This window comes from Cotesia glomerata, linkage group LG8 (assembly GCF_020080835.1).
Source record: "Cotesia glomerata isolate CgM1 linkage group LG8, MPM_Cglom_v2.3, whole genome shotgun sequence".
Taxonomy (NCBI): Eukaryota; Metazoa; Arthropoda; class Insecta; order Hymenoptera; family Braconidae; genus Cotesia; species Cotesia glomerata.
The window spans coordinates 552,058-565,220 of NC_058165.1; the positions used below are offsets into that span (position 1 = coordinate 552,058).

Genomic DNA, 13,163 nt, shown 5'->3' on the forward strand with positions numbered 1-13,163 from the left:
ATGATTTAACGTCCTTATAATGCGTTGTTTTGCATTCACATGTCGACGTTGTCTTATTACAATCAGCGTTTTCTATATTAAGACATCCGTCGTCATTCTTGCACTGACCACCCAACTCCGATGCCTTCAGGAGGCATGATTTAACGTCCCTATAATGCGTTGTTTTGCATTCGCATGTCGATGTTGTCTTATTACAATTAGCGTTTTCTATATTAAGACATCCGTCGTCATTCTTGCACTGACCACCCAACTCCGATGCCTTCAGAAGACATGATTTAACGTCCTTATAATGCGTTGTTTTGCATTCACATGTCAACGTTGTCTTATTACAATTAGCGTTTTCTATATTAAGACATCCGTCGTCATTCTTGCAATGTTCACCTAACGCTGATGCCTTCAAAAGACATGATTTAACGTCCTTATAATGCGTTGTTTTGCATTCACATGTCGACGTTGTCTTATTACAATCAGCGTTTTCTATATTGAGACATCCGTCGTCATTCTTGCACTGACCACCCAACTCCGATGCCTTCAGGAGGCATGATTTAACGTCCCTATAATGCGTTGTTTTGCATTCGCATGTCGATGTTGTCTTATTACAATTAGCGTTTTCTATATTAAGACATCCGTCGTCATTCTTGCACTGACCACCCAACTCCGATGCCTTCAGAAGACATGATTTAACGTCCTTATAATGCGTTGTTTTGCATTCACATGTCGACGTTGTCTTATTACAATCAGCGTTTTCTATATTAAGACATCCGTCGTCATTCTTGCACTGACCACCCAACTCCGATGCCTTCAGGAGGCATGATTTAACGTCCCTATAATGCGTTGTTTTGCATTCGCATGTCGATGTTGTCTTATTACAATTAGCGTTTTCTATATTAAGACATCCGTCGTCATTCTTGCACTGACCACCCAACTCCGATGCCTTCAGAAGACATGATTTAACGTCCTTATAATGCGTTGTTTTGCATTCACATGTCGACGTTGTCTTATTACAATCAGCATTTTCTATATTAAGACATCCGTCGTCATTCTTGCACTGACCACCCAACTCCGATGCCTTCAGAAGACATGATTCAACGTCCTTATAATGCGTTGTTCTGCATTCACATGTCGACGTTGTCTTATTACAATCAGCGTTTTCTATATTGAGACATCCGTCGTCATTCTTGCACTTACCACCCAACTCCGATGCCTTCAGGAGGCATGATTTAACGTCCTTATAATGCGTTGTTTTGCATTCGCATGTCGATGTTAACTGATTACAATTAGCGTTTTCAATATTAAGACATCCGTCGTCATTCTTGCACTGACCACCCAACTCCGATGCCTTCAGAAGACATGATTTAACGTCCTTATAATGCGTTGTTTTGCATTCACATGTCGACGTTGTCTTATTACAATCAGCGTTTTCTATATTAAGACATCCGTCGTCATTCTTGCACTGACCACCCAACTCCGATGCCTTCAGGAGGCATGATTTAACGTCCCTATAATGCGTTGTTTTGCATTCGCATGTCGATGTTGTCTTATTACAATTAGCGTTTTCAATATTAAGACATCCGTCGTCATTCTTGCACTGACCACCCAACTCCGATGCCTTCAGAAGACATGATTTAACGTCCTTATAATGCGTTGTTTTGCATTCACATGTCGACGTTGTCTTATTACAATCAGCGTTTTCTATATTAAGACATCCGTCGTCATTCTTGCACTGACCACCCAACTCCGATGCCTTCAGGAGGCATGATTTAACGTCCCTATAATGCGTTGTTTTGCATTCGCATGTCGATGTTGTCTTATTACAATTAGCGTTTTCTATATTAAGACATCCGTCGTCATTCTTGCACTGACCACCCAACTCCGATGCCTTCAGAAGACATGATTTAACGTCCTTATAATGCGTTGTTTTGCATTCACATGTCGACGTTGTCTTATTACAATCAGCGTTTTCTATATTGAGACATCCGTCGTCATTCTTGCACTGACCACCCAACTCCGATGCCTTCAGGAGGCATGATTTAACGTCCTTATAATGCGTTGTTTTGCATTCGCATGTCGATGTTGTCTTATTACAATTAGCGTTTTCAATATTAAGACATCCGTCGTCATTCTTGCACTGACCACCCAACTCCGATGCCTTCAGAAGACATGATTTAACGTCCTTATAATGCGTTGTTTTGCATTCACATGTCGACGTTGTCTTATTACAATCAGCGTTTTCTATATTAAGACATCCGTCGTCATTCTTGCACTGACCACCCAACTCCGATGCCTTCAGGAGGCATGATTTAACGTCCCTATAATGCGTTGTTTTGCATTCGCATGTCGATGTTGTCTTATTACAATTAGCGTTTTCTATATTAAGACATCCGTCGTCATTCTTGCACTGACCACCCAACTCTGATGCCTTCAGAAGACATGATTTAACGTCCTTATAATGCGTTGTTTTGCATTCACATGTCGACGTTGTCTTATTACAATCAGCGTTTTCTATATTGAGACATCCGTCGTCATTCTTGCACTGACCACCCAACTCCGATGCCTTCAGGAGGCATGATTTAACGTCCCTATAATGCGTTGTTTTGCATTCGCATGTCGATGTTGTCTTATTACAATTAGCGTTTTCAATATTAAGACATCCGTCGTCATTCTTGCACTGACCACCCAACTCCGATGCCTTCAGAAGACATGATTTAACGTCCTTATAATGCGTTGTTTTGCATTCACATGTCGACGTTGTCTTATTACAATCAGCGTTTTCTATATTAAGACATCCGTCGTCATTCTTGCACTGACTACTCCAACTCCGATGCCTTCAGGAGGCATGATTTAACGTCCCTATAATGCGTTGTTTTGCATTCGCATGTCGATGTTGTCTTATTACAATTAGCGTTTTCTATATTAAGACATCCGTCGTCATTCTTGCACTGACCACCCAACTCCGATGCCTTCAGAAGACATGATTTAACGTCCTTATAATGCGTTGTTTTGCATTCACATGTCGACGTTGTCTTATTACAATCAGCGTTTTCTATATTGAGACATCCGTCGTCATTCTTGCACTGACCACCCAACTCCGATGCCTTCAGGAGGCATGATTTAACGTCCCTATAATGCGTTGTTTTGCATTCGCATGTCGATGTTGTCTTATTACAATTAGCGTTTTCTATATTAAGACATCCGTCGTCATTCTTGCACTGACCACCCAACTCCGATGCCTTCAGAAGACATGATTTAACGTCCTTATAATGCGTTGTTTTGCATTCACATGTCGATGTTGTCTTATTACAATCAGCGTTTTCTATATTGAGACATCCGTCGTCATTCTTGCACTGACCACCCAACTCCGATGCCTTCAGGAGGCATGATTTAACGTCCTTATAATGCGTTGTTTTGCATTCGCATGTCGATGTTGTCTTATTACAATTAGCGTTTTCAATATTAAGACATCCGTCGTCATTCTTGCACTGACCACCCAACTCCGATGCCTTCAGAAGACATGATTTAACGTCCTTATAATGCGTTGTTTTGCATTCACATGTCGACGTTGTCTTATTACAATCAGCGTTTTCTATATTGAGACATCCGTCGTCATTCTTGCACTGACCACCCAACTCCGATGCCTTCAGGAGGCATGATTTAACGTCCCTATAATGCGTTGTTTTGCATTCGCATGTCGATGTTGTCTTATTACAATTAGCGTTTTCAATATTAAGACATCCGTCGTCATTCTTGCACTGACCACCCAACTCCGATGCCTTCAGAAGACATGATTTAACGTCCTTATAATGCGTTGTTTTGCATTCACATGTCGACGTTGTCTTATTACAATCAGCGTTTTCTATATTAAGACATCCGTCGTCATTCTTGCACTGACCACCCAACTCCGATGCCTTCAGAAGGCATGATTTAACGTCCCTATAATGCGTTGTTTTGCATTCGCATGTCGATGTTGTCTTATTACAATTAGCGTTTTCTATATTAAGACATCCGTCGTCATTCTTGCACTGACCACCCAACTCCGATGCCTTCAGAAGACATGATTTAACGTCCTTATAATGCGTTGTTTTGCATTCACATGTCGATGTTGTCTTATTACAATCAGCGTTTTCTATATTGAGACATCCGTCGTCATTCTTGCACTGACCACCCAACTCCGATGCCTTCAGGAGGCATGATTTAACGTCCTTATAATGCGTTGTTTTGCATTCGCATGTCGATGTTGTCTTATTACAATTAGCGTTTTCTATATTAAGACATCCGTCGTCATTCTTGCACTGACCACCCAACTCCGATGCCTTCAGAAGACATGATTTAACGTCCTTATAATGCGTTGTTTTGCATTCGCAAGCTGACCTTCCCGTATTACAAACAGCGTTTTCGATGTTAAGACATCCGTCGTCATTCTTGCATTGACCACCTAACGTTTTTGCCTTCAGGAGGCATGATTTATCATGCTCGTAATGCGTTGTTTTGCATTCACATTTATCGGAATTACATTGCATCGTTACCATGTCAGGGCACCCATTATCGTTCTTGCAGTTTTCTCCAACACTTTTTGCTTTAACGAAACATTGGTTCTGGTGACGGTAATAGCTAGTTTTGCATTTGCAAAAACCGTTGGAACAATTAGAGTCTTTTATTTTTCGACAACCTTTCCAGCTTTTGCATTCTCCACCAATTGTTCTAACTTCTTCAAAGCACTCTTTACCGAATGAATACCAGTCAGTAGGACACTTGCATAATTTCTCAATACATTTTGTATTATTTAACTTTTTGCAGCCTTCTCCAACTTGGCAGTCGCCTCCAACATCTGCAGTATACTTCAATTAATTTTTTTCTTCTACTTTCCTATTACACTATTATTTTTTCATACGTACCCTCTGCATACTCGTAGCATAGTCCTTTCCAATTGTAGAAGTTTTCCTTGCACTCACATACTTTACTCAGACATCCTGCATTTACAATTTTCGTGCAGCCCGCGTCATTTTTACAGTCTCCTCCCAAACCTTCCATTAACAAACCTATTAGTATTTCCTCCTTACTCTTTATCACTCAAGATTATCTTACTTTTCGCTTTTTTATAGCATTTTCCTTCTGCCAGGTAGTAATTTTTCTCCTTGCACTGGCAAGTCTTGGACGTCATATTGCACCTGCTTCCAGTAATCTTGCGACATCCAATACTATCTTTGCATTGTTCCGTCAAATCTTAAAAATTCTTCAGTATTCTCATCATTCTAATCAGTGACTCTTTTCTACTTACCATTCGCGAACTTGACACATCCCGTCTTCCACTGGTAATGGTTGGGCTTGCATTGGCACGTGTACTCAGTATACCCTTCTTCCTTCGAAGAGAACATAGTGTTGACGTTATCTTCTTTACAAACGGCATTTCCGATCGTATCGCACTCGTCGTCTTCGCATCTGTCACCAATTCCTTCAAGGACCAATCAAGTCAATCATCATTAATCACTCAAAGTTCATTTCGCATCTGGGTACCCGGGAAAAAAGGAATTTGCCTAATCATATATAGTTATATATAATCACTTATATGTATATAATTAGACCTGAAAATTGGCCAGATCTAATCATACATAATCATTAGGGCCGAGAATTTAGTTTTTTTAAAAGAGTGAGACAGAAGATAGGCGTAGCCAAGCGTTCTGATTGGTCGTAATAAATAAATTGTTTTTTTTGTTTATCGCTATTAAGTGAAGACAGCAGCTTGAATAAAAAATAAAATTTAGATTGCTAATCCAACATGAAAATATAAAAAATATGTCAAAAAAAAAACAGGTTAGTTTGCAGATCTGAAGGTGCTTGTAAACAAATACAAGTCTGTGCTGCTCAGATAAATAAAGAAGAGAATTTGAAACACCGTGTTGTAACTAAAATGTTTAATGAAATGAATTAAAAGTGAACAGTGACAAGCTGGCGATTTCGCTGGTGATCGCGTAAAGGAATTGCTCCCGGTCTCACTGGTAATTTTGCTGGAGATCGCACTGACGGTCTTTTTAAAGGTCTCGCTGGAGGTCACGCTAGAAATCTTGCTGACGGTCTCGCTGGAGATCACGCTGATAGTTTTTCTCGAGGTCTCGCTGTCGGTATCACTGGAGGTCGTTTGGCTGGGAGTTGTGCTAATGGTATGGCTACCGGTCTCGCTGGTAATTTTGCTAGCGATCACAGTGACGGTTTCGCTCGAGATCACGCTGACGGTCTTTCTGGAGGTCTCGCTGGAGATCACGCTGACGATCTTTCTGGAGGTCTCGCTGGTGATTACGCTGACGGTTTTTCTGGGAGTCTCGCTGGAGATCACGCTGACGATCTCGCTGGAGATCATGCTGACGATCATTCTGGAGGTCTCGCTGGAGATCACGCTGACGATCTCGCTGGTGATCACACTGACGATCTTTCTGTAGGTCTCGCTGGTAATCACGCTGATGGTATTTCTGGAAGACTCGCTGGCCATCACGCTGACGATCTTTTTGGAAGTCTCGCTGGAAATCAAGCTGACGATCTTTTTGGAGATCTCGCTGGTGATTACGCTGACGGTTTTTCTGGGAGTCTTGCTGGAGATCACGCTGACGATCTCGCTGGAGATCATGCTGACGAACTTTCTGGAGGTCTCGCTGGTGATCACGCTGACGGTCTCTCTAGAGGTTTCACAAGAGATCACGCTGACGATCTCGCTGGAGATCACGCTGACGATCTTTCTGGAGGTCTCGCTGGTGATTACGCTGACGGTTTTTCTGGGAGTCTTGCTGGAGATCACGCTGACGATCTCCTATGAAACCTCTAGAGAGACCGTCAGCGTGATCTCGAGCGAAACCGTCACTGTGATCGCTAGCAAAATTACCAGCGAGACCGGCAGCCATACCATTAGCACAACTCCCAGCAAAACGACCTCCAGTGATACCGACAGCGAGACCTCTAGAAAAACTATCAGCGTGATCTCCAGCGAGACTGTCAGCAAGATTTCTAGCGTGACCTCCAGCGAGACCTTTAAAAAGACCGTCAGTGCGATCTCCAGCAAAATTACCAGTGAGACCGGGAGCAATTCCTTTACGCGATCTCCAGCGAAATCGCCAGCTTGTCACTGTTCACTTTTAATTCATTTCATTAAACATTTTAGTTACAACACGGTGTTTCAAATTCTCTTCTTTATTTATCTGAGCAGCACAGACTTGTATTTGTTTACAAGCACCTTCAGATCTGCAAACTAACCTGTTTTTTTTTTTGACATATTTTTTATATTTTCATTTTGGATTAGCAATCTAAATTTTATTTTTTATTCAAGCTGCTATCTTCACTTAATAGCGATAAACAAAAAACAATTTATTTATTACGACCAATCAGAACGCTTGGCTACGCCTATCTTCTGTCTCTCTCTTTTAAAAAAACTAAATTCTCGGCCCTAATAATCTATCTATATATATATAAGAGATTTCCACCTATATATTGACTCATCACGATATCTCTGAAACCATAAAGCGTAGAGACTTGAAATTTGGTAAGAATATTTCTTTCGCCGTGTAAAGGTCAGCTAAGAACGGATTTTACGAAATTCCACCTACAAGGGGGGTTGCGGGGGCGTTGACAATGGATAATTCCCATTTTTAAACTATAGCTCCTATTGACTCCAAATTTGGCAGGAATCTCCTATATGTGATGTAGAAATGATCTAAGAGCGGATTTTATGACAATCTACTCCCAATATGGATTGCGGGGGTGGGCGTTAACAATGAAAATTTAAAATTTCCGAGCTATAGCTCCTAGAGAATCCTAATTTTGTATGAATTTTTTGTTAGTGATGTAAAAATTTATAAACGAATTTAACGATATCGTACTCCACAAGGGGTTGCGGGGGTGAGTGTTAATAATGAAAATTTTAAATTTCAGAGCTGTAGCTCCTATAGGCTCCAAATTTGGTACGAATCTGCTCTATGTGATGTATAAATGATTCAAGAGTGGATTTAATGACGGCCTACTCCCAATACGGATTGTGGGGGTGGGTATTAACAATGACAATTTTTAATTTTCAAGCTATAGCTCCTACAGACTCCAATTAAGTAGAAATTTTCTCTAAGAGATGTAGAAATAATATACGAACGAATTTTAAGATATCTCATAGAAATTAGAAATTAGAAATTAGAAATTATCTCGAATAGGATCTTACGAAATTCCTCCCCCACATAGAAGTGCGGGAGTAATAATTGTCAAAAAATTCATATTCTTTAAATACAGTTCCTACAAATATAAAATTTGATAGAATCTGAAGAGAAACAGGCAAATACCGGGATGGCCTCCAAGGTCAACGGATTTAAATATTTTTCTTTCTTAATAGTGATAACAATAACAATCGTCTCTTTGGCAGCGGCAAAAAAAGTCATTGTAAGGTTTCCAAAATTTAACTTTACATGTAGCTATTCACTCAACGGACTAAGAATTTTACATACATTTTATTTTTGCTGATCACATAACCCATGAATTGTTCTTATTACCGGATCGCGGGAACGTAACAGATTGGAATGAATGCATTTTCTAAGCACTTGAGATGTGAAAAAGGAATTTAGCTATTTATTCTAAGAGAATTCGTTAAAAACATGTACAAATAAGTTTCTATGAAAAATTGATGTCACGGAGGAAATTTAAATTAACGGCAAAATTCGTCACGCTTTAAGCTAGCCAAATTTCAACTTCACTTATGAGACGCGCAATTACTTTAACTGAAACTTTCAATGATCATTTCAAATTTTTTTCTTTGTTTCAGTCATTATTCATTTTTGGAAAAAAACCACTGGAATGTCATAGTGATTGCACATTAAAATTTACAATGAATATTAGCTAGAATAATCACAGGGATAAAAGGTACGGGCCAATCTGATGAAATTTGAAATCTGTACAAATCTAAACAATACTCCCATTAAATTTCAAGTCTAGATCTCTAAAAATACAATTCTATGAAATGCCCAGCGGAGCGGGCGGGTAACAGCTAGTCATATATAATTAGATATGATTATATATAATTATTTCTATAAAAATAAAAAAAATTTACCGTGAGCGAGGATCGAACCGGGAACCTGACGATTTAAAGACTATCACACTACTCGATTGCTTACAAGACTTACTGGAATAGTAAAGTTTGAAATACCTACAACTAATGAGAATCGAATATATAATCGATTTTTATAAGTTAAATTAATTAATACAGTTCCATTATTTCATCCACAAAAAACTATAGTTCAAAAGATTATTAATCATTGGAGTAGCAGACTCTGAGATGAAAACAGAGAACGTTTTATAGTAATCACAAAATGCATATATAATTATATATGATTCATATATAATTATATATGATTCATATATAGTTATATATGATTCATATACAGTTATATATGATTCATATATAATTATATATGATTTCCGTATAGTTACACTGATATTGATCGAAGGATTTATTTATATTTAATGAGCGTTATTAACTGTTAATAAGTGATTTTTTAACATCATGGGATTTAATATATATTTATTACCAGTTAATAAATTATTTATTAAATACGATTTATTAAATGTTAATAAATATTTGTTAACAGTTAACAAATATTTATTTAAAATCAAAAGCAAAAATAGCAATTTTTTTTTGACATTTTTTATAACCCGACAACTAGGATATATAACTGTAACACATGATAATAATTCAAATCACTAAATAAATTAACGTTTAGAATATTTAAAAATTTAAAAGATAATTATGAGCTGTGATAGAATTCGGTATGTTACAATAAACGTTATTATATTGTAATATAATTAATGAAAATATTTTATAAAGATGATTTTTGTTTATAAGCAATCTTCATATCATATGACATTGCAAGTGAAACAAATTCACTCAACAAAATATTTATTAAATATAATCATTGAAAAATGCTGCATCTAATATTATATATTATTATATATTAATAAATCTAAATTTATAATTTACATTTGATTAGATATAATCATATATAGCCCTAGATAACTCAGCTCTAATCAGATCTAATTATATATAGATTATATATTATCGTATATAGACCTAGATAACTCAGATCTGATCATATAGAGACTTATATAAAATATACATACAATATTTTAGTCTATATATGATTATATATATTTTATATAAAAATTTAGATATAATCATATATAATTCTATATATTCAATATATAATCATATATAAATATATATGATTAGGCCAATTCATTTTTTCCCGGGTACTTACTTTTATTTTTGTTTTTACAGAAGGTATTGTCGTCTGACGGTTTTAGTTCCTCACTGCACGTGCAGACTCCATTGCAGTAGGTGTTGGCTATCGGGCAATCATCGTCCTTCTTGCAGTTACCTCCAATCAGCGGCACGCACTGATGATTAAGCTCAACAAAATTAGGCGGACATTTTTTGGTTGATCCGCCAACAATATCACCCAGTAGGATGATCAGCGATAGATATACAATCATCGTTTTAAAGTAGTCAAAATCTTTAAATTAGGACACGTATTTACTTTTCTAGTTCTTGATGCTAAATAAGCCACGTCAAACTTTTTAAAACGCAGGCTCTGGATATCTTCTAGCAATAAAAGTTTTGTTTTATTACTTCTGACAGTGAGTCAGATGAGATAGCCTCTTTATTGTGCACGACAGCGAAGTTTGCTCGGCCTTTATTGATATTATAAGGTTTAAAAATCATTAAAAAAAATTTTTGTGCAATATATTATTTAATTATTCAAAAAAAATAAATTCTAGAAGTTAGAGTCATGATTTGGAGACTCTTTAATGCAGTTTAGGTAAATTTGGGTGGTATTTTTTAGGGAAGATTGTATGAATTATTTTTTAGTAAAAAATTTTTTATTAAATATTTGCTAACTTAAGAAAAAAAAATGAAAATTAATGAATAGATCATACGATTCATTTTTTTATTTTTGTAAATATAATATTCGTGACAGACTTCCCTACTTTTCCCCCGAATTGAATTCCAGGAGTCTCAAGAATCTCTCGAACCTCAAACTCGCTAAAATGGTGGACCAGCTCATCCTTGGTCCAGTTGCAAGATGAGATGACCAAGAACCCAGAGTCCATCAACAGACTCCCGACATTCTTAATGTACTTCTGTCTCTGTTGGTGTCGGTTTTCTGGGTTCAGACTTACCGCGTCGTAGGTGCCCTTGTCGTGGACCAATTTGAAGCTTTTAGGCTTCAAAAAGTCCACAGATTGCTCCGGGTCGTTTATATCCACCAAGATATCGCACACTTCGATTCTTATTGAGTCCTTGCCGATTTTCTGCTCTTCTAAGATTGTCCTTGTCAGTTCGACTGCTTTTGGTGAGTAGTCTACGCCCAGGAGATTGTTGTACCCGTTTTCATGGAGTTTTATCAGTGTCCAGCCGTTTCCACAGCCGAGGTCTATTATTGGGTCTGATTTTGAAATATTTAGGTTTTCGATACACCTGAAATTTAAAAAAAATTGACAAATAATAAATGAACTTAAGATATGTCCTTGTATTTTGTGAACTATTGACATTTTCAAAGATATAAGCTCATCCCGATGTTACACTCATCGAGACCTTTCATTTGAGTACCCACATCAATTTTTCATATATTATATATATATGATAAATATATAAAAGATGCAAGTTGGTACTTAAATTAAAGAACTTGATGAGTGTAACATAAGGATGAGCTTATATCTTTAAAAATGTCAATAATTTAGAAATGACCTTATATTTTGTGAACTATTGACATTTTTTAAGATATAAGCTCATCCCGATGTGACACTCATCAAGACCTTTCATTTGAGTACCCACATCAATTTTTTATATTTTTTATATATTTTATATATTTATATATATATATTATATATATGTATTTATGAAAAATATATAAAAAATGCCAGTGGGTACTCAAATGAAAGCTCTTGATGAATGTAACATCAGGATGAGCTTATATCTTTAAAAATCTCAACAGTTAAGAAAATACAGAGCTATTTAACAAAATTCATCATTTAATTAAACTAAATTTTATTTATTTATAGTTCACTACGGCGAATTCAACAAACATACTACAATTTTAAAAATAAATAAATTAATTAATTACAATTAAAAAAAAAAATTTTAAATATGTATTATAGAATATAATAACAACTTACTTTATTAATTTAACAGCGTTGTTTTTTCCAAACCAAATTTCTCCTACATCACCATACTCCTCAAAATTATTTATTTCTTCATCATAAATTTTTTCCCAGCTTAAAAAAAAAAAAACAAATAAATAAATTAATAATTCAACCTCTATAATTTCTAATCTAAATAAATTCACCCAACAATATAATTAACTCTAAAAATGAATATAAATAAATTTATATAAAAAAAACTTACTGTTCAAGCGTCCCTAATTCTGAACCATTAAGTTCTTCAGTATCAGACATATTTATTTATTTATTAATAATTCTAATTTATTATTTTAGTATTCTAACAAAAGTTTCTGTTGTCAATTTTATTTTGACCACGTGTTTGCGCACTATTATTATTATTATTATTATTATTATTAATAATATATACCTACAGAGGGTAAGACGGGCCTCTGTAAAATATAGAGTCCTGCAGAACCTTTCAAAGGTAAGTAAATTAAATTTTCTACATTATCACTTTGTTGATAAATTAAGAAAAAAGTAATTTTACTTACCAATAGTCGACTTTTTTTTCTTTTTTTTCTCTTCCAAAATAAATTTAAAATTATATAATAGGTAATTTTTAAATAAGGTTTTAAAATGTTTTATATTAAATAAAAAAATGTATAAAAATTAATTTAATAATTTTTTTAATAAAAAAATAATTGTAAAAAAAATTAAAAAATGGAATTTGAAATAAATATAAATAAAAATCTCGACTTACTCAAGTAAATATTTCTAATTGATAAATAAATGTGAATGTCGCGTGGTAATACAAGCTTATCTCAAATAACCGTTGGTACAAGCAAAAATAAGAAATAATTAAATTCTAATTAAGGCATTCCACGGTCATTTAGCGATAACGCAACGTACTGGCCAGCATGTTTATTCAGATAAAGGCTAATGCACTCAATTTGTAGGCAATATTACGTATGTAATGCTTGTCAGCAGAT

General features: G+C 35.8%; 1 protein-coding gene and 1 long non-coding RNA gene across 2 annotated transcripts; both read right to left on the minus strand.

The window, feature by feature from the left end:
• Window positions 1-6,536: 6,536 nt before the first annotated feature.
• LOC123270497 lies at window positions 6,537-6,787 on the minus strand. Its single transcript, XR_006510614.1, has 2 exons — window positions 6,755-6,787; window positions 6,537-6,605 (listed from the first exon to the last, which is right to left on the minus strand). It is a non-coding gene; the product is annotated as an uncharacterized LOC123270497 (long non-coding RNA).
• Window positions 6,788-10,936: 4,149 nt separating this feature from the next.
• LOC123270479 (EEF1A lysine methyltransferase 2) lies at window positions 10,937-12,541 on the minus strand. The gene is made up of 3 exons (XM_044736557.1): window positions 12,419-12,541; window positions 12,190-12,288; window positions 10,937-11,491 (listed from the first exon to the last, which is right to left on the minus strand). The coding sequence occupies exons 1-3, from the start codon at window positions 12,466-12,468 to the stop codon at window positions 10,954-10,956; spliced, it is 687 nt and encodes a 228-aa protein (XP_044592492.1). The 5' UTR covers window positions 12,469-12,541; the 3' UTR covers window positions 10,937-10,953.
• Between the last annotated feature and the right edge of the window lie 622 nt (window positions 12,542-13,163).